The sequence below is a fragment of the Perna viridis genome, chromosome 1 (genome assembly GCF_037379345.1).
Source record: "Perna viridis isolate PV_CMFRI_1.1 ecotype Kerala chromosome 1, ASM3737934v1, whole genome shotgun sequence".
NCBI classification, from domain to species: Eukaryota; Metazoa; Mollusca; class Bivalvia; order Mytilida; family Mytilidae; genus Perna; species Perna viridis.
Genome location: NC_142445.1, coordinates 62,489,118 through 62,512,793, shown reverse-complemented (window position 1 = coordinate 62,512,793; position 23,676 = coordinate 62,489,118). Strand labels below are relative to the sequence as shown.

Sequence of the window (23,676 nt, the reverse complement as noted above, 5' to 3'; positions counted from 1 at the left end):
TGGTTTAATAAAAGATAGATCACAACTTATTTAAATTCTAAACGACTGGACAGAACAGCTAGACAACAGATACTCTATAGATACAATTATATTGATTTTCAAAAAGCCTTTGATACCGTTCCACATCCAAGGTTTTTAAACAAATTGACGAGTTGTGGTAAATGTGGCAACCGTCATAAGAAAATAACCCGATTTTCTAGTCAAAATGCAACATAAAGTAATCTTAAAAGGCATAGGTTCAGAATAGACAACAGTGACAAATGGAATCCACGGGGAAGTGTTCTTGGACCGATACTATTTACCACATACATCAATGATGTACCACATGTCGCACAAAACACAGCAAAACTATTAAAAGTCTTTGCGGATGGCACAAAAGTATATGCAGACCTGTTAACAACAAAAGATCATGTCAGCCTCCAAAATGATGTGAATAACCTAGTAAAATGGTCAATCAAATGACTCCTAAAATTTAACCAATCAGAGTGTAAACATGTTCAATTTAATTTGAACAGATATAAATTTCCAATATCACATGGACAATACTCCTATTACGCAGGTAAATGAAGAAAAGGATTTAGTATGGCAAGCCAAAGTGGACAAAAAACGAGTGTTTTCTAATATTAAAAAATGATTTTTTTTTAATGTTACAAATTCATTTTTTAATATTACAATTTGATTTCTAATATTACAAAACCGTTTTTTTAATATCAAAAAATTCATTGCAATTGAATTTCTGATATTGAAAAATCACTTTTAATATTAGAAATTGATATTAGTAAATGGATTTGTTGTATTCAATTACGATTTTTTAATATTAGAAAATGATTTTGCAATATTGCAAAGTGATTTTTTAATATCACAAATTAATTTCCTAGACAACAGTGACAAATGTTTTTTTTTTTAATATTAAAAATTGATTTTCTAATATTTGAAAAATTGATTTGTTGTATTCAATTACGATTTTTTAATACAAGAAAATCATTTTGTAATATAAAATAATGTGACTGATTTTGCAATATTGCAAAGCGATTTTTTAATATCACAAAATCAATTTGTAATATTACTAAATGCGTGATGTTTTGTAATATTACTACATCAGGAGTTTGTAATATTAGAAAATGAATTTCTAATATTAAAAAATATTTTGTAATATTAAAAAATTATTTTGTAATATTACAAAATATTGATTTTTGTCCACTTTAGTTTGCCATAGATTTGAGAAGTTACAGACAACAAGCTTAAATTCTAGCACCTTATCAACCTACAAGCAAAGAAGGCAAACCTATGATTAGGTATGATAAAAGGGAGTTTTAGTTTTATAGACAAAGACATGTTCTTGACCCTATTTAAGAGCATAGAACGCCCACACCTGGAATATGAAGTAACATGGTCAGTAATATACAAAAAGGCATACAGATAGAAAATGAACACAGACGTGCTACAAAGTTGGTCCAAAATATTAGTCAGTTGAGTTATACAGAACACCTAAAATGTCTGAGACTTTCATCATTACAATATATACGATTGAGAGCAGACATGGTGGACTAATATCAGAGGTCACGCAAATAATTGCCGACTAAATATTAGGAAATATAGCTTCTCACAAAGAATAGTGGATAGTTGGAAAAACCTACCAGCTAATGTTGTCGAAACCAAGACAGTCAATTGATTATTCTTTCAAAAGCCGATTAAAATGGCCACCCTGAAGCAAATCATTTTGGATAAAGAGGATATAGAGGCTTTCTCTGTGGTCAAATGTGTTCTTATTACTACTATAAATTTATAAAATTATATCAGCGTTTATAATTTACTGCTTAAAACGTTTAAAAGTGAATTAAGTTAAACTTAAATTGACAACACCGGAAAATCTGAATCCAATTAGGATTTATCAATTTTTTTCGATATTTAGTGGAGTCCGAGTTGCTCATTCGCTTTTGTTACTTTGTATGTATGATTTTAGTTACTTTATGATCTTTGTTGTGTCTGTTTTCCATGTCTGATCTTTGTCCCTGGATTACATTCTTTTGATTACCGCTATAACCTTGTTTCCCTTGATCAATCTTTCACAGATAAAAGACATCTTTCTGTGCTTATCGCATTCAGAATTTCGAAACGTTTTCTCCAAAAAAATTTAAGACAAGATAATAAGATAAAAAAAAGTGTTATTTGTATACAAGCATTAGCTTTTAAGAGCTTTGTACCGAAAATTCATTACTTAAAAAAAAACACCATGATAGACATTCCCTTCCTAATTCCCGTTCTACATTTCAACATAAAATATAATTTACTAGGTAAATGCTAAGATTTTGATTTATAAATTGTCTGCCAAATTTTCCAAGTACAATTTCTTATTTAGTATAATTTAATAGAGTACCACTTTTAACACCGGAAACATGTTTAGTAGATTTCGTCGCGGCTTGTATTTTTATTTTTATGTATATATATACATTTTGTTTTATCTTATTGGTTCATATTGTAACTATCTATTTATTTTTGTTTTCTTACTTAAACTTTACTATATGATTATATTATTTTTCATTATTGATACATTTTATTTCGTTTAAAACTGCGTACATTGTGCGGCGTTTTATAGTTTAAAGATACCCCTGGTAAATCAAATTTTCGAATTGTATTGGTTTTTATGTTCGTTTTGTAAATTGGTTCGTTAAATATATTTACTCAATGTATGAAAACAAACATGGAGAGCGACGAACCACATGAACAGTTGTTTATTGCAATGCGACCTGCGTTAGTTAAAATGCACTGAAAGCATTTATTTTTTTACTTTATTATATAGAAACACATTATCATTACAAAAACAAAAAGTAGTATCTTTCAATTAAAAAACATGCTGAATGGTAAGAACAGGGTTATGAAAATCCAACCAAAAACCAATACTCTTCTGAAAGATGCATAGGTCAAGATTACAATACAAGTAGATGAATACAACAATTTACACAAGGATATCAATAAAAAGCTTAGTCATGTAAACCTATCACCCTAATGTAAGTTTTCATTTGGAAGGGAAAAATGCAAATTGGTATTAAAAATAAAACTTGAAGATCACTCAGCCTATCAGTGTCACACTCACAGATGATGTTTACCTCAGTTTAGTCCTTAAAATAATGACATTTTGATGAGCTATTTTTTTCAATACAGTCGACTCTACTTAATCGCATATCCCTTTTTTGCATATTTCGGTTATTAGCATAATTTTCTCCTGCACAAAACCATTTCCTATTATTCTATTAGGGAAAAAAATCGCTTATTTGCATAGGCCTTGGAGTTGCATTTCGGTTTATTGCATAGAGAATTTTGCCTCGTCCAGGTAAAGACAGGTTTTCCCAAATTCTACTTTAAGCCTTCGGGTCATAAATATGTCAATCATATTTATTGTTGTAAAAACTAGATTATCATCAATCAGGAGGTGTTAATAATGGATTAAAAAAATCATGGACATAAAAGACAATATAAATGATTTCTAATTACATTAAAATAAACAAGCACCTAGGTGAACAATGACTTCTGACGACATGCCGAACATCACCTATGATGCGGCTTGAGGTTCGGCTTGGGGTATTTTTTTGTCCTTATTTAAATTCTTCCGACTACAAATGATTATCAATGTAAATTTAATTTTCTTTAATGAGCTGAACAGTTTTGAGTGAGCTTGGGTTACTAGGCATAAATATCATACGAAAATTAAAAGTCATTCATTCAGTACAATGTCTAATGAAATTCAACTTCCCTAAGGTGCCCCATACTATCCACACTTCATAGGAATATATCGAGGTCAATGACGCGTATAATACACAACTATCAGTGTACAATGAACAGAGGAATAAAAACACACAGACCATTTCAAAAGCCCACAAACTGCAAACATTGATGAATATTACACTGAATCCTGGCTGTAATATGAAATATGGGATTTACTTTCGTAGATAGGTCAGGAAATTACTTGACTATTTATAGATGAGAAACACGTGGTTTTACTTATAAATACACACAACGTAAAGAAGGTCAATAAACAAGACAAACACAATATATATTATTATTTATTGATAAAAGAACAATACAATGAGAAGGTCTATAACAATTAAATACCAGATCAGAAATGTTGAACAGTGATATCCCTGGTTGATCCACAGTATCATCATCTTACCTGAACTCACACTTCCGGTAAAATCGTAATTTCGGTTATAAGAATAGCCCGGTTATTTGCACAATTTTTACTGGCAAATAGGCTATGCAATTAAGCGGAATCCACTGTATAAAGTTTGTGCCTCAATAACACAGGCAGATGATCAAGCAAAATAAAAGCTATCTTCCTAAGATAGCTTACAATGTACATATACATGTAACACTGTATAATTACATGTATATTTATATTGACTAACTTCAGACTTTTCTCATTCATGATTTGCTTGCTCCTGCAGAAGAAAATGAAAATCTGATTTGCATAAATTTCCCAATTCAAATTACAACTCGGACATACATGTATCTATGCTGTCAGGACTACATATTGAACTAACTCCTTTTTGGATTCGGTGCTTGAGATATTTTTTGTGTTTTGGCCACTATCCACACCCCTTTCAATCTATTTACATCACCTTACCTTGAATCCTGGGTCCACACCTGGTATATATAGTCAAGGTAAAACTTGTGTTCATATAATTAATACATGTTTAAGCCAGCACTCCACAGATTCGTAGAACTGCCTAATTTTGGTCCTGTAATCTTATGCTTTGTAACATTTATCACTTAAAAAAAATGTCAAGCATCTATAAATCTATATATCTCGAAATAGCTCAAGCCAAGGCCTTCAGAATGCAGCAAAAATTTCTGGAAAAAATTTACCCACAACAAATAGGGTTACCATAGAAACCATGCAAAAATTTGTGAAAAAGTTGATAAAATCAGGTTTAAAAATACCAAATTTCCTGCGAAATATCGTAAATTTTTATTTCATGCCCTGAACCTGTCAAAACTTTTTCTTTGGAAAACCCCTTCCTCGTGTGGGCATCGCCTGTTAGATTTTTAGCTATTTCACTTTGTAATCCACTTATCAAATTTAGCATGGTACAAAATTGACTTACTTTCACTTTCACAACGAAGTCAAATTGTCATTGAAAAAAAAAACTTCAAATCCCCTTCAACATTGAAAATATATGAAACATTGCAAAATACTTATACAAGTTCCCTTATTCAGAAAATGTTTTATCAACAATATATTCTTCATTTTTAATCACTATAGCAATCACCAGTTTATATTAATGTCATTTTTTATCCCTAGCCAAAAGTGTGAAACTAAACTAAACTGTGGAGTGCTGGCTATGTACTTCCATGCAGAAATGAAATTGGTTATGGAGAACCAACTTAATGGTATCATGCTGTTGGCATCGTCTGTAGGCATTTCATATCCAAGCAATAACTTGAATCTAAGTGTATATTTCATTATGAAATTAATAGCACATGGATTGGGCAATTATGTTGGTTACATTATCTTAATTGTAAATACCAAAAATATGAGTTAAACAGTGTCAATATGCTGTGAATGAGCATTTTGTTTGATACTAAGACCTGTTTTCAGGGGTTAAGAGTAATATTTTAAATTTTTTGGGAAATTTTTTAATAAAAAATAGTTATACTAGGTTTTATGATGTAGGAAATTGAATTAACTATCAAATGATTTCATATTTTAGAAATTTCTTTTGTACAATAACTTTTAGATTCAAATTTATCTGATTTTTATGAAAAATTTCAAAAAATAGTATTTATAGCTATTTTAGATAAATTCTGACTATGGAAATCACATGTTATTTAAATTGTCCCAGAGGTATCAATTGTGATAGTACAAAACAGAAAATACACAATAACCTATTTTTAACTGTTACATAAATACTCTAGGGGTTTTGACATTAAAAAATGTGTCAATTTAAGAGATTTTTACGTTGGGTAGGGATACATATTTTGCAGTTTACTCAAAACTTGTAAGTGTTACTGTAATTTTTCATGGTGCCATTGGAAAGCTGAGGTATTTTACTACATGTTGATACCTATATATACATATATTTAGTTACTCCATATGTGATGTCCTAGGATGACTTAGACACTCGAACAATTTAGTTTAAAATATCTGGGCTTTTTGACCCAGTGGGGTACAAATATAGGCGTATACTAAAAATAGAATTTGGGAATATTCTTTGGGCCGCAAAGTGATTTCTGAATGGGAGGTATAACAGTACCTGAAAATCATCATGAAGTTGATCACTTGTCAATGATTTGGTTGGAATTACTCAACACACTAACTAGTTATCTATTTTTAAGTCTTACTCAATATACATCATGTAGTCAGTCTCACATAACTGTTTCTTGATTCTGAACATGTATCTCTATCATTTGAGGTAAGCATTTTCTTATATTCTTTTTGTAAAAAAGCAAGAGTGCTAATAGCTTTAAAGAGTTTCCTAAAACAAATGTGCTATACTAAAATGTATATTGTACAAAGAAATTTAATGATTTCCAGCTGAGTTACACAGCAAATTTTATTAAGACCGATTTATTTTAAGTCAATGGGGACGAACATTTATTATTTGCTTTTTATAGGACCACAAGAAAATTGCAGTGATATTATTGTACATGTACATGTATAGTGCTGTTGTCATTGTAGTCTGTGTCGTTGGGGACGTTGTCATTGTCTTTTTGTGCCATAACTTGAATATTAGTTGGTTGATCTTTATAAAATTTTATAACAAGGTTTCAAACCACAAAAGGGAGGTTGGTATTAATATTGGGGGTTATGGTCTCAACTGTTTTAGAATTAGGGGCCAAAACAACCATTTCATAAAATTTATTTATATAACTCAAGTAAAAGTATAGGAATGTCTTGATGTTATTTCGCAATATTCTATACTAGAATGGTCAGACAGGTATTGATTTTGGAGGTTAAACTTGAAAATTTTAGAAATTAGAGGTCAAAAAGGGGCCAGAATCATACATTTTTCTTATGTCCTGACAATTACTTGACTTTTAGTGAATTGATCGCTTTGAAATTGTATAATAAGATGCCATACCACCAAAAGAAGGCTTGGATCAATTTTTGGAGTTGAGACTTGAGCCTTTTTAGAATTAGGGGCCAAAAAGGGGCCTGAAACAACCATTTTCCTTATGTCCTGACAATAACATGACTCTGAGTGAATGGATCTCGTATAAATTTTACTTCAAGGTGCCAAACCACTAAAGGAAGACGGATTAATATTTGAGGTTGTGAGTAGAGTCAAATAAGAATAAGGAGCCACAAAGGTACCATATCTTCGAAGGAAAGTTGGGATTGGTTTAAGGTTTTAAATAGAACCAATGACAAATGAAGGCCAAAAAGTGGCCATTTCGATTCTGGTCTTCTGGTCAATATCTTAACCAGTGTCAAATTTCTAATCCAAATCAAAATTCAAAGCTATACAGGTTTGAATGGTGTGTCCATATTTGCCCCAACTGCTCAGGGTTCACTCTATGGTGTCATATCAAGCTGCACCCTGCGAAGCTTTTTATTGAAATATGGATATTTATTTAAATTAAAGAAATGTTTAAATGGAAATTATAAAGTTCTTTGAACAGTTTTATTATGAGTCGGAATCTTACTTCATGTTAAACATTTATTCACAATCCTTACTCTGAACTGTATTAAGCTTGAAAGTTGTTTCCATATATGCCCTAAATGTTAAGGGTTTGACCCCTGTGATTGTATCAAGCTGTGCCCTGCAAACATATTATGTTTTCAGGCTTTTCATTACTTCATTTAAAAAAAGATGTTTTACCGTATTTGCACAGTAACTAAGAAAGTGAGTTATGGGACTTCATTATTATGAAAGTGGTGATGTCAAGTTATAAGAGTGTTACTCAGAATTATCTTCCACCAATTGCCATGAAACATTGGTAAATTACTTATTTTCATTTATATAAGCTGCCATTTGATTGGTATTTATCATACCCTCCAGAAGTAAAATTTGGGATATATAGAAATCGCATTGTCCATCCATCTGTTTGTCGGTCCATGTAATAGTTTATTTATATGTCTAATTGCAACTATTTAAGTTATTCGACCAATTTTCAATTTTATTTTTTTTTAATCCCCTGTGATCCTGAGCTGTATGAAGCTGGAATGTTGTGTCTACATTTGCCCATCAGTAGTTCAACCTCTGCAAGCATACCCAGCTGAGCCCTCACAAAGAATTTGATTTGTTTTACATTTGAATGTCTATATGGAAGTCTTAGTTATGTCAAAATAGGGTCTGCCTTTATGACCTCTCAATAAATTTCAATGGTAAAATACATGTGTACATGTTATGTAGAACATATTATAGGCATTTAATGAGATTTGTTTACCAAAGTTTTTCACTCCTTCACACATAAACCCCCAGACTTGACCAATCAACACATTATAATTACCGATGGAATAGAAATAGGTAAGAGTAGTTGGGAATTACGATTTGCAGTGCATGATGCAAATTTGAATACATGGTGCTTGTTTTGAACTCATGGCAAAAGGAAAATAAAACTTGGTGTAGCGCTACAAAAATTGTAAATTAAATGGTATTGGTAAAAAAAATATAATGGAAAATAAATAAATACAAAAATACCATTCATATATACACGTATGCTGTACGCATGTTACTGATTATGTGGGATATTGTAAAAAAGTTTTCTGGTAAATCATGTCACAATAAAGTACTAGCTATAAGATTCAAACATAGAACCTATTGATCTGTAGTCAGAGCTGTAACTATGTTCAAAAAAGAAAGTGATTAAAAAAAAAGCCAAATGGCTCTTTATTAGATAAATGCATACAGTATCTTTTACTTTATAGTGGGTTTTCACCTTTGATTAATGATCCAAAATTAAAGGAGATGGATAAAGATGAAGAAGAATCAGATGAACAGGATGAAAGTATATCAGAAGAAGACACCAATATGTCAAGTGGTCAAGTCACTTTTGATGAAGACATGGAATACCAAATTGATGAGCCAGAGAGTCCAGAGAGTAAATCTAATGATGAGATACAAACTGCAGAAGCAATGCCAAGAGATTTCAGTACAAGATGGACAGCAATACCTGGTGAGGAAGCCTCTGGGTTTTCTGTCCAAGAGCGAGAAGTAGAAGAGGAGGAGGAAGTCCATGAGGCCGAAGAAGAGGGTGATGATGCTCTTGCGGATAACTCAGAACCACATGTAAATGATCATGCTTATGCTGATCCTGGTGAGGTTGTAGAGATTCAGGCACCACCTGAAGAAATTAGGTAAGTCAGCATTTCAAGTTCTACTTGATCCTTTCACTGATCAAACGGAAAGAATATGATAAATTGAAGAAAGTAAGTCATATTCCAGAAAAGATAAAGTTAATGCAAAACTTTTGCCTAAATTAAGAAATTACTTATTTTTATCCCTATATTTTGTTGTTTTAGTCAAAAACAAAAACCTTGCAGCTATACATCTGTATGTAATATACAAATGTAGTACAATATGGAAGAAAATAAGATCCTTTTATTTAAAAATATACAAGAAAAAAGCAACTTTTTATGGCAAAAACACTTATCATATTGGTTGTTGTCTTCATTGTTTCTATACAGATCAGATCATACCTATGACATTTCACCAATGTTACATGACAAAAGCCTCCCTGATGGATGGTCAAGAAGTGTTGTACAAAGACTAACAGGCAAATCTGCTGGAAAATATGATGTGTACTTATACAGGTTAGTTCATCAGTAATGTCCTTTTTCATGTTATGTAAACTTAAAAGTTGTGGTGTAGTACATCTGAATTCTGAAGTTATATGAAAGTTTTTGGAAAGAAAGTTTAAGAGGTAAATACATGTATTATCACTATTTTATATGACTTTTAACATTTTAGGGTGTTATATGGTATTGCCTTGTTGATGTCTGTAGCCATCTTGTTTTTTTTAATTTTACTGAATGGATCTCTAGGAATTTCTACCACCAGGTTCCATACCTTAAAAAGAAGGTTGGAATTGATTTCTGTGTTGTTGCTTGAATCATTTATGAAGTAGGGGCAGCAAAAAGCATTTTATAAAACTTAAATTGACCAACTTTTAAAGTGGTTGGTTTAGTATCAAAGTCCTTTGGTTCTTCATATGCTGAATTAAACCTTGTATGTAGATTGTTTGTCCTAAGTGGGCTCCAAAATTTAACTGTTTGATTAAAAAAAAAATCGAATTCTTTTAGCTCTTCAGTTTGCTGAATCTAGGCATATATTTAGGTCTTGAATTTTTGACTCTTTTTTCAGGTTAGTCCACATCAAGATTAAGAGGGTCTAAAATATAACTTGATGTCAACACAAAGTGAATTCTAAAGAGTTCTTTGATATGCTGAATCTAATAGATGAATGTTGATATTCCATTTTTTTTAAATTTCTTTGACTACATTGTAGTACATTCGTATCGTGTTAGAAACCTTTGATATGTAAAAAAAAATTTACCCCAATTAGAATTCAGCAATATTCCAAGTTAGAATTTGAATTATTGTATAGATAGCAGTGATTTACTGAATGTTCCCAGTGTAATTTTTTTGGATAATTCACACTGTGAAATAAATTCGGTAATTTCACTCTTATGCTTTCTCCCGCCAAAATGTCACAACATGAATATCAATCCACCGTTCACAAAATTTTAAATTCATGTTGAAAATAACAACGAATAATGCACAAAATCTATATAATAAATAGGATAATCAATTGGTTATCATGAATAACAAAATATCACTGGTGCTAAGAATGCCTTAAGATTTAACTCATGCATGGAACAAGTTCTGCACACTCGTTAAATCTAGGCATTCTTCGGCACTCTTGATCATATTTTGGTTATTCACTCTTTCCAATTAATTATCCTATTATTCATATTTGTCACAACTTTTAGGATTTGACTTTGTGTAGTGAAATGAACATTTGATTATGCTGTGATTTTTCTACTGTTATGAGGGTGAAAGAATGTACCATTTGTCACTTTGGGAAATAATCTATATACATGAGGGCAAGATTTTTACACAGTATTTAAAAAATAATTTTGAAGTAAAATCTTTGAGGATGATGAGGACCATTTCAGTTTCTATGAAGTCCATGAGGTGACCTCTGCATTACAATACAGCAGATTGGAGAGAGGTCTTAGAAATCTCAGTTTTAATCATTTTCTAATTTTGGAAGGTGTTTCTAGTCACAACTGGTGATTTGGATCACAATTCTCTTTGAAAATGGGACTTAAATAATGACTTTAAATCACTAGCATATGTTTTCCACAAAAACAACTTAGAAGTGACAAGATACTTAGATAGTCACTATTTCTTGTAATGATACAAGTGCATTACATTTTAAATACTTACTAGACCTAGTTTTTGGTAAATTAAAAATAAATATGAGTTGAACAGTTCTTTAAATTAGTGATTTATTATTTCTTGAGGTTTTATTAATATCCAGTGACCATTTTAAAGTGACCTATACTGTGAAAGTACTTAAATTGGTGGGTATCAATTTTCATGGTTTAGGGGAAAAACACAAGTTTGTGTATTCTTGAATTTGTGGTTTTGATGATCTTGTCATACAGTTTAAAGTAAATACCGGTAATCCTTTTTATTGGGAATCAAATCTCGTGGATTGATTACCTAACCCTCGAAATCCATGAAAATTAGTACCCCACAAACAATACTACTTTGACAGTGTTTTACACCTAGTTGTGTCATATCACTGGCCACATTGATATGTCATAATCAGCTGTTAAATGTAGATAATTTCAATTCAAACATTTAATGGGAAAACAAAGTCTAAGTGAGTACCATCTCATGCAAGATTGGGAAATCTCAGACACCCTTGGATGATAAGTAGTTCTTTTACTTGTCAGAGCCTCGTTACAGAACAACTGAATATTACCCTTGTTTGTCTTTCCCTATCTTGCACTCCCACTGGTGTTAGATTTCTTTACATATTTACTTACCATGTTTTATTTCATTTTCACGTATACTTTTTTCAGTCCTAGTGGTAAGAAATTCAGATCAAAAACAGAATTAGCGGGATATCTCAGGGACCAGAAAATCAAACTTAATTCTGAGGATTTTGATTTCACAGTTCGTGGTAAACACCATAGTGCTAATCAAGGTGGAGTTAGTCGAAAGAGAAAGTCACATGCATCTGATTTTGAAAAAAAAGCAAAATCACCTAAAATTCCCAAAAGTAAAACTCCTAAATCACAGGAAAAGAAAAAGAAAGTGAAAGAAAAAGAGAAAAAGGCAGTTACAAAGAAAAAGGTGGACAATGATAACAATGAAGAGGAAAAATCTCCCAAAAAGGGAAGTCATGTTGGCAAAACAATAGCACAAAAACTTGTAATAAAAATGGCATTTTCGGGGTCAAGAGATAAAAGTGCAGACCGATCAAAACAATCTAAAAATTTTAAGAAAGGAACTAAAGGGAAAAAACCAATAGAAAAGAAGAAAACTAATGCATTCAAAAAGACCATTAAATCTCCAAAATCTAAATCCAAGGAAACTAAAGAACAAGCTAAGGAAGGAGATAAATCAGATAGTGAAAATGATTATGAAAGTACTGCTTCAGACAATGAAAAAAGTATTTCATCGTTAGATGAACAGGTAACAAATGGTGTGGCTAAGTCACATACATCTAATGTTTTTGATATGCTGAATGGATTATCATCAGAATCTGCCACAAATGATAATAATGAATCTTCAGATACAGAACGTGTCCTCTTATCTCCCTCTGGAAGGGTAAGAAGGAGAACCACATCAAGAGACAATATATTTGGTGATGATTTCATTACTTCTCCTGCACCAAGGAGTCGGAAAAGTAGATCTAAAGAGACCCGGAAAGAAAAAGACAGTGTTTTTTCTTCAGCAACAACAACTCAAAAAATGACTGTGATAAAGGAAAAGGTAGAAGCGAAAGACCCATCAAAATCTTCACCATCAAAACAACGTAGGAGCTCTGACATAAATAGTATTGGTGAGTCTTCAACAAGAAAAACTGTCATTTTATCTAAATCTTCTAGTGCCGAAAACAAAGATAAACTTTCACCTTCAAAAGCATTAGACAGTTCATCTAAAAGTGCTACAAAAGACACTAGTGTGGATAGTATCGTAAATAAGTCACCATCTCATTCAAACATCAGATCACCTGTCAAATCTCCTGCCATTAGCAATATGAGTGCATTAATAGAAGACAAACATGTGGTTGAACAAGATACAGGTGCAGGTAAGATTTAATGATTGGAGATCAGAATTAAAATACAGGTGCAGGTAAGATTTAATGATTGGAGATCAGAATTAAATACAGGTGCAGGTAAGATTTAATTATGAGAGATCAGAATTATTCCCCCTTTACAGGTGAATTTACAGACATGACTTTTCCATTTAAAAATGGAATTTTGCTTTATTTGTTCATGAGTTTACCCTTACAAACTTGTTTTTATAGTAAAATTGACACTTCCAATTGCAAATTTCCATATTTTTTTGTCAGCTGAGAAGAATGATGTTTGTATTTGATAAAGAGGCTGGTGTGTGTAGGCTCATTTCAAGTGGTTCCCTAGACATGAGTTAGTAAGAAAAATCATAAAAAAAAAAAAAAAACAGTATTAAAGACCAAATGATCTTTTAATATAAACGTCAACAATAAAAATATATTATAAACATGAATGCTCATGATTTTCTCAGTCTACAGAAAAACAAAATTAGTTCCACAAAAACCACTACTACATGTTTTAACATATGTCATGTTGATGTAACACACTAGTTAGTTGAAGTGAATCAGGTTGAATAATGTATTTTAGACAATGCATCTTCACCTCATTTCAGAACAAGAATTTAAGCCTACAGAAGACCCAGAAGTTTTAAGTAAATATTTCATCAATGGCAGATTTATGCCGAGACCAGAGCTGCATCGAGATGTGAAATGGACTCCACCAAAATCTCCACACAATCTTGTACAGGAAAGTTTGTACCATGATCCATGGAAACTTCTGATAGGAACCATATTCTTAAACAGAACTACAGGTATGTGAATTTTAGATGGTATTTTTTACATATACATGTCCATGTATAATTATGTCAAATTATCAAGAAATCAGATACAAGAAACATGAATACATGTACAAGGTCATCCTCCCAAGTCAGGGTTTTGAGTCCACCCTCTCTTCCTCAAACCCCTGACATCACTCATTCATATTTACTTAAATTAACCCGGATCCAAAATCCAATCAAATCACTCGTAATAGAAACTCTTCGATATGACCTACAAAATGGATACACATAACGGCAATTTTTTTTCAGCAAAGACTCTGAACAGAATCTACAGTTATCATTTTTGCTCATATTGCATTATTTGTGACATCATATAACTTCCAGTTTCTTTATCAGATCATCCATTACCTCGTAATATTTTTTACCTTTCCGCAGACATTTTATGTTAAATCGATTTTCATTGGTGCTTCGCACCCGTAGAAGCAACCAATCAGAATTGGCTGGATGATACCCACTAAATATGAATGAGTGATGTCAGGGGTTTGAGGGAGCGAGGGTGGACTCAAAACCCTGACTTGGGAGGATGGTATACATGTAGTTTTGGTTAGAAGCTCACTAGTTGAAATATTAGTTTTGTTTAGGTACATAAGGTTACATTTTCTTGTTTGATTTGGCCTGTGTTGAGACAATATAATACTGTGGTATATTACTACTAGTCTTTTCAATCTACAATTGTGACTTCAAATACCAAAAACTATCATTATTTATTAAGCAACCTATGTAAGTTGATGTTTATAGATTTAATATCTTTTTTTTATGATAGGTTAATGTCAAAATTACTCCCACCAATATTAAAGCCTTTCTTTATTTCTGTATAAATGTTTTTTTTCAGGTAAGGCAGCAATACCACTGTTATGGAAGTTCTTCAATAAATGGCCCAACCCAGATGAGGCAAGGAGGGCCGACCCTGCAGCAGTGGCTAAGCTTCTTAGACCCCTCGGTCTACACGAGAAGAGGGCTAGTATTATTATCAGATTCTCAGGTATAGGAATATTTTATCATTGGTTATCTTGTACTCCTTGTATGTCTTTACAGATTGGCTATATACATAAGCATCACCTGAAGTGGCAAACAATGTAATTCTTGTAAAGAAGAAAAGTGTGTAAAATAGGAAATCAATTCAATGTACAAAATGTACAAGTTACATGCATGAAATACTGGTACACATGTTTTAGACCAAAGTGGTGTTTTGCCTGTATACAGAGATTGGTCTATATACATATTTGTTAACATACCCATATTAATCTAATGTAAATATTTTTAAATCAGTTTAGCATCTAGACCCTGACTAAGTATACTAAAGGTATGGACTTGTGGTTTATACAGTTCAAATACCTATATGGTCTGAGACATACAACCCTGGAGAGTTAGAACAATATGTTAATGATACCAAAAACTTTCACTGTTTATTGAGATCTGGAAGATGTAATCAATTTACTATAATTCTTATAATATTATTTGGTATTTTCTGACTTTGACAGCCGAAAAAAATTTCTCTCATTTTCCGAACAAAGTGTATATCAGTGGAGTATGCTGAAAGAAAATCTATTTTTCTCTAGGTTTGTTGTGTTATCTTCCTGTCTCTATGGATAGTTAAAGATTTATAATCCGAAATCTTAACAAAGTACTCAAATTTCCATCAAAATATATAATTAATGTTCAAATTCAAGCTTCATCCTTTTTTTGAGGTGTTTGCAGAATTTCTTTTAAAGAGTTTCAGTTCCTTTGAAGTTGGTCAAAAAGTTATTGTTTGAATCAACCAGTCTTATTTTATAATATGTATGACAAACCACATGCTGACACTATCAAGATTTTTCAAAAATTTAGTCTTTTTTTTAATATTGACTTTTATCAGCATATTTTGTTAAAGCAAAATTGTATAAATTCATGTTTACTAGGGGTTAGTTTTGCCATAAATTTTACCTCTCTCTTGAGATATTTCCAATTTACAGCAAATATGTATATACATTTACTGAAATATGATCCTTTTATACCAGTGCAAAATATTGGTATGGCGCTATTGTTGTTGTCATTGTTGTAAGTAGACACATGGTATTTGTGCCATAACTTGAATATTTGTTGGTTGATCTTTATGAAATTTTATAACAAGATTACAAACCACAAAAGGAATGAATGTACTGATTTTGGGGTTATAGCCCATACCGTTTTAGAATTAGGGGCCAGAAAGGGGCTGAAAACAAGCATTTTATAGAATTCAACGAAACAACTTTAGTGAAAGCTTAGAAATGTCTATGATATTGTTCCACAATATTCTATACTTCAGACTTTGATCGAATTTTGGGGAAAAGGCTTGATTTTAAGAAATTAGAGGCCAAAAAGGGGGTCCAGAAACATGCATTTTCCTGATGTCCAGACAATAACTTGACCAATATTTATTTTTGGTCCCATTTAAAAATTATTTTATTGGATACCTTATGAAAATCCCTGCCTGCATTTTTTTAAACAAATTTCAGATACATCTTACAGTTTTTGAGTTACAAGGGGTCAAATGGGCCACGCCCCAGACAACTTCTTTATTTTTGGTTTGATTGACATTTTTTTATTGGATTCCTATTGAAAAGTTCTGAATGAGATTTCAGATATCCTTAAAGTTTTTTTAATTATACTGGGTCAAAGGAGCCATACTTTAACAAAATGACCTATTATATTTTGGGTCTGGTTTTTTTAAATTATAATTAAATTCTAAGTGTTGTGCTATATAGTATCCAAACTAGTTGTTGTGTCCACAATGAATTGTAAGTCCTATGCTTAAGTGTGTCAAAAACAAATATTGTGTCCACACTTTTCCCAACTGTTCAGGGTTTGACCACAGCTGTCATATCATGCTGCACTCTGTGAAGTTTTTTTATTTCTTTTATATTTGCTAAAAGTTTTAATACTGAAATTCATGAAATATTTGCCAATTTTATAACATTAACCTTAAAATGTCCAATAAACCGGAATTTTGACATTACCTGTATTTTTTAGATGAATATCTTTGTAAGGATTGGAAGTATCCTGAAGAGTTACATGGGATAGGAAAGTATGGCAATGATTCCTATAGGATCTTTTGTGTTAATGAATGGAAACAGGTAAATACATTGGCAACATGGATTACCTACTTATATTAAATGATTCTTTTTTATTTTATTTTAACTAGAGTTAGACCTACTAATTCAGTCACTGCATGTAAGATCAAATATGACTTCATTCTTCTTTCTGTTCAGATGACTTCTTCAGATTCCTCTGGCTTTTCCCTTTTCATGTCATCTTAATGGAAAGTAGAATGAAGGGATGTTAATCCTACGTGCCATGACTTAATGGAAAGTAGAATGAAGGGATGTTAATCCTACGTGCCATGACTTAATGGAAAGTAGAATGAAGGGATGTTAATCCTACGTGCCATAACTTAATGGAACAATTAGTAGATCTAATTGTAAACAGATTGAGTTTATTTGAAACAATCCATTTAAACTTTTGACCATACATACATTTATTTTTGTTTTTTTTTTGTATTTACATTCAATACAAGCAGCAGAATTAAAAAAAAAATTATTTCATCAAATCCAAAAACTGTGAAACTGATTTATTTTTGTGGTAGCCAGTGTTAAAATTACTGCAACCTTTTCAAAGGATTTATTTATTATTTTGTTCAAATTAAAATATTCATTTACGTGAATTTGCAATTTGAAATATTCATTTATGTGAATTTGCAATTTAAAATATTCATTTATGTAAATTTGGAATGTGAACAATGGATAGGTGGTTAAAACTGTTCCTTTTAAATTACTGATGCAATAATAGTGAATTGCAAGATCATGTAATGTGAGTGATTTTATATTGTGGAAGTTTTATGTATTGTACAAAACAGTTTACTAGAACCTTAGTATTGTTATCTTTTCAGCTTATCAAATATTGGTTCTAAGATAAATTAACTGATTTTGAAATAGAAGTTACAATGTTTTGAGAATAAATTTTGAAAGTGTTTTTTTTTTCTAAAACATTTTTGAAGATTCTAGAAAAGGTCTTATTTGTAGGAAATTCTATTTGAAAGAATTTTATGAGGTAGAAAGAAACATTTGAAAATATTTTTGATATTTTTAGGTTCAGCCTAGAGACCACAAGTTAAATGACTATCACAACTGGTTGTGGAAAAATCACAAAGCACTTGGAATAAAGTGAAATTAGAAATATGTATATTGGTGCCAGATATAGATAGAAATGACCTATCCAGATTGCCTACTAACATATTCCTTCTATAGAGCAGTACTTGGTTTCAGTTGTACAGAGGCAGCAAGACATTCTATGTGTTAGATTAGTAGTAGATAACTTACCACTTTGATAGTGTAATTTTACTTGTTTTACCATCAGAATTTATGAACAAAGAGAAGATTTTCCATATTTTGTAAATTAAATTAAAATTTCATTGAAATGAACATTTCAGGGGTTAGTACAATGTAGCTCTGTCAAATATTTCATTTATATCACATTCTGTGAAAATTTTTCAAACATCTCCAGTAATGCAGAGATCTCCATGAGTGGCAGTGTATTGGCTAATTGATTGGTTTTTATATGCGCATTTCAGATTTTTCCTATTTTGACTGATTCTTATAAAGACTTGTACTCACTACTAAAATATATTTGTTCTGAATAATTGGAACATTGTATGTATCAAGTTTTTTAATGGACAAAATGTTAAGGAATTGTTATTTTTAGTTTATTATTTAAGCCTTTTTCAGTTAAATCTTGAGGTTATATCATCAAATATCTAAATTGTTTGTTAGAATACTCCATACATATATGGTCATATTAAAACAATTCAAATACTGAATCTTTTGAATGTCACCAAATCACAGATAGCCACAGGTAAAAGAATTTTAGTATTTTATTTTGAAATAAGAGTTGTACACCTTTCAAAGTTCTATAACTGTTTATTTTATAACTATTAAGAACAAGAATAGTGTTGGACCTTCATGATAAAAATTACATCATCCAGATAGAACTTACGCTGTTTTTGTTAAAAGTACTACCTTGAATTTCCAGCCCTGCAATTCTGTCTATGAAATTTTGGAAGTTTGTTGTTGAAAAACATAGATGGTCAAATTTTAATCTGTTATTAAATTACATTTTATATACCTTTTGTTTCCTTGGATATTTGAATTCATTCAACACAGTTTGAATTAATTTTTATTTCTTTTTAAATAAGACATTTTTATTTTAGACATGTAGTTTTCTTATCTTTTTATAGTTTTCTTGATCAACATCTCATAAAACCAATGTTGAATCCTTAAATATTTCAAAAAAGGAAAAAAATTGTGTGGTACATGATTGTTGAATATTTTAATCTCTCAATATGTACCACAATATAAATAAGGTAACAGCTGATATAAAAGTTCTTATGTAAGCATTTCCTTGATGCAGTTATTTACCCTCATATGTGGATTTTGCAATTGGTATTGTGAAAGAGCCATTAGTTTTAAAGTCATTACCATATTGAATCAGGCCAGTCATTGTCTTAGGTGTCCATAATAAGCTGAGTCTTTGTTACTATGAAAAAGAATTGTATCCTGTACTATAAGTGCCATGTGTACACAGTGTTGTACTGGAATTAACACTATAGGTCATGAGTTAATAGGACCATATTATCAATTAATTTTAGTCATAGTTGGAACAATTACTGTTTTATAAATATTTCATTAATTTAATGAATATATATTTATTCTGTGTGAATAGAATTTAAAGCAGCAATTTATCATTAAATGTAAATAAGTTTGTAGCATATGTATGATAATGTAGAAAAATATCCTTTTTACTGAGGACTGATGTTTTTATTCCTACGTTGTGTCTTAAGTAATGTTTAGTTGTGTGTTGTCATATTAACTAATTTTAGAATGTACATGTATCTTCTGTCCCACCGTTTATCCTTCTTTTAAAAACAAAAACTTCACAACAGTAATTGTTTTGATTAATATTGGTAGAATGTTTGATTGATGGTAGGATGTTCCATTTGAAGGAGGGGTACACTATTTATCCTTGATACTCACTTTTAACTGTTTGTCGAGGGTTAAGTTGTTTGATTTTATTTATCAAAATAAGGAAGATGGATATACACATCGCTTTAGCTCATCTGTTCTGATCATTTATGATGTTTTTTTTTCTAAGATCCTCATTTATCAATAGCAGGAGAATGTTCTTTGTTCATAATGCATTTGGTGGTCAGTCATAAAAGGACCTGGTCTATTGTTTGGGACACTCCAAAGATAGGGAACAAAATGATGTGTCTATTTATGAAAGATTTTTTTGGCAAATGTTTTAAGTTCTACCTGTCTGCCTGTCCATTCTTCTGTCCACCAATTTGTCAATTTCATCAACCTTCTTCATTCAGCTGTCCTAACTTTCTATATATAACATTGTGTAGTTAAATAATGTTTAAAAATGGTGCATTATGAAGTGATTGTTTTTATGTAGTACTGGTACATGATAGAGTTGAGCTTAAGTTGTGTGTTAAAATTTAGTGAAACCAACAAGTGACACTACAGTCCGATAGTCCAAATTGCTGGTGTATGTGCATATTACACAACAATAATACAGTGCTGTAGTCATGAATTAAATGTAAAAAAATATTTGTATTGGTACATTTATGGTACTGTCCAGTTAATAGCTTTTGTATGTACATAGGCCACTCCAATTTAGATAAGTGTTGAAACATTTATATTTTAAAAAATGATTGGATTGAAAACATCACGTTGGGGAAATGTCCTATTGCAAATTCATACTTGCCTTAACTGTTCTGTGGTTTTATCAAGCTACGCCCTGAGAAATATTTTATTTTGATTTTTAAAATAAAGTTTTTGTGGATATGAATTTTCTGGTGTGAAAAACAAATATAGTGTAATTTTCTGGTGTGATTGGTCTGAAAAACAAATAGAGTAGTGTAATTTACAAAGTCATGGTAAATATAGAAAGGCTAATTTTCATTGCAGCCAAAATCAATGAAATCAATATACATGTATGTGGTATTAAATTTTTAGTTGTGTAATAACTCATACAGAAGCCTTAATGATTGTTATTCTAAAGAGATTAGTTTTATGACTTAGTGAATTTTTGTTTACCTTACATTTATTGAATTTTACAATTTTAGCATTGTTCTGGTTGATTTTCATTGTTTCATGTAGAATTTTATCATTCTTTGTAAATAAGTAAAGTTAATATCATTTTGAACATGAAGTATCCATACCCATTATGATATTTTATTATTTTATCATTTGTGTACATACCCCACAGAATTATAATCCAATAAACATGACAGCAGTAGTCTCTTTCTCTTTTTTTTATAACTGTCATTTTTATAACCATTGAACAGCCTATTGTTCCAGAAATAGATAGTGATTAGCTATTTTACAACTGTAAGAGATGGAGTTATTAGAGGTAAAATGCAATTGCATCTTTACACTTTCTCTGTAAGATAGTATGAATAGTCAGTGATGTTAAAAGAAACCTCAGGACTAGGCCAGTCTATATAGGGAAAAATTTCTAGCCCTATGTTTGCAGTATTGCGTAAGCCATTAAATATGTTTCCCTTTTATTTTCAGTTCAGTTATTTAAAGATCGAATAGATAAAAGGCATAAGCCTCTTTAATCAGCTTTAAATAGAAACATATTTAAATCAACATAGCCTAATCGTTATATTTCATGTATATATATGAGTCAGTAAGAGTCTTTTCGGACGTGGTCCAAGACAAACTGTATCATCAATCATGATCTTACTAAACTTTTATGAAAAGTAGATGGTAATAGATAATGCTATAACTGAATGAAAAATGGTTTGCATCAAATTTGTTTTATTTTATCTTTATAATATAAGTGTAAAGGTTTCGGTATGATTGTGTTGTAATTGTCCTATTAATTTTTAAAATTTGGTGATTTTCACTGTTGTGCGTATATCTCCGACACTTAAATAAATGATGGAGCAAAACTTTAAACAGATAATTTTGCAGAATCTTAGAGGTATACTGTATTTAACTCTGCCAAAGTCATCTGATTGCTCGTTGTTTTCCTACATAGAGACGGTAATCAAGGGAACCAAGGTTCTAGCGGAAATCAATAGAAAGTAATCCAGGGACAATGACCAAACATGGAAAACAGACAAAAACAACAAAGAACATCAAGTAACTAAAATCATACATACAAAGTAACAAAGGAAATGAGCCACTCGGACTCCACTTAAACTGGGAGCATGGACCAGGTGCACCTGTAGGGAAAACGTCCCCTGCTTTTCTAGAAACACCTGCCGAGTCGTTCATGAAAAGTCAAGCCGACTTAAAGGAAAGAGGAAAGGAAAACTATGACACGATGAACAGATCAGTTTTTATGGTGCAAATGGATACACCATAATGATCCACGAGTTCATGATGACGACCATAAAACTTCTGTAGTGATGACTTCAATCATGAAGCAACATAACCCTGTTCCAGAAGCCTAACTGTAAGGGTCCCAATGAGATACAAAAAGTCTGCGTAGTTTCGGCAAACTCTGGCATATCGTATGAGTTGTGATATGAAAACTCCATACACAGGTGTTTAAGGGATGTTGCCACAGATGAAAGGAAAGTTGACAATTCTGAATGAAAAGTCATCAGTTTGTCGTAAAGTTTGGTCAATAGTTTTCCTTTACCATTGATATCTAAGTGTAGGTCAAGATATGTAGCTGACTTCACATGTCTGTAATATCCTTTATCTCAAGTTATACGAGGTAGATGCTATGTATCAAGTCCCGCAACTAGGATTGTTTAACAATAGTACGTAATCTATATAGCAGAAACAAAGATTAAAGGATCTAGCCAAACGCTATTCTTTCTTTCGGATCAGATCAGCTATAAAGTCAGCCGCATAAGAATGTAGGAATAGGTCAGTAAGTAGAGGAGCACAATTTGTTCCCATTGGAATACCGACCATTTGTTGAAAACCGCGTCCACCACACTCAATCTGATTAAAATCAGCTGTTAGGGTACGCTACACTGCCTTAAGCTCCCTAGTGATTTTAATCAGATTGCACCACACTGGACATATTATGTGAATAAAAAATTCCAGCATTTTGAAAACATCTTCTGTACATTTGGAAGATGATTTGGAATTATCTTTTTTATAAATTATGAGGAATCTCTACCAAGAACTATATAATTATATCTAGGTGTAAGAAAGGTAATGTGCAAGTTAAATGTGCAAATATCATAGCTACAAATGTATCATTAAATCAAAAATAAACGATTATTACTTAAAGATTCTTTTTTAATTTTTTATGGGTAAAGTAAACAATTTGACCAAGTTGGTTAGCAATTAAGGTTGCATTTTTACAACGTACCTGATTAAAATTTCTCTGTTCTATCGTTCGCCTGAATATAGCTGAAATAGTACTGCTCTGGTGTTAAACCCCAACAAACAAACAAACTGTTCTATCGTTATTACATTTTTTCTTGTCTCGCGGTATTACAAATGTCCGAAATCCCCCCAATACTCCGAAAAACCCCAAAATATATCCGAAATCCCCCATGAAATATGACATATATGTACAAGTAGTTTAAA

General features: G+C 31.4%; 1 protein-coding gene across 3 annotated transcripts; it reads left to right on the top strand.

Annotated features, from left to right (window-relative positions):
* The first annotated feature begins 2,676 nt into the window (after window positions 1-2,676).
* On the top strand, window positions 2,677-21,409 carry LOC148629760 (methyl-CpG-binding domain protein 4-like). 3 transcript variants are annotated; one of them, XM_088556839.1, is made up of 8 exons: window positions 2,677-2,751; window positions 8,870-9,298; window positions 9,629-9,754; window positions 12,037-13,022; window positions 13,871-14,068; window positions 14,928-15,077; window positions 17,084-17,187; window positions 18,200-21,409. In XM_088556839.1, exons 1-8 carry the CDS (start codon window positions 2,690-2,692, stop codon window positions 18,275-18,277), a joined length of 2,133 nt encoding a protein of 710 aa, XP_088412965.1. In that variant the 5' UTR covers window positions 2,677-2,689; the 3' UTR covers window positions 18,278-21,409. The 3 variants fall into 3 exon arrangements, with proteins under 3 accessions (XP_088412965.1, XP_088412942.1, XP_088412954.1); XM_088556816.1 differs by having other exon boundaries at window positions 12,037-13,271; XM_088556828.1 differs by lacking the exon at window positions 2,677-2,751 and adding an exon at window positions 2,812-3,008 and having other exon boundaries at window positions 12,037-13,271.
* The last annotated feature ends 2,267 nt before the right edge of the window (window positions 21,410-23,676 follow it).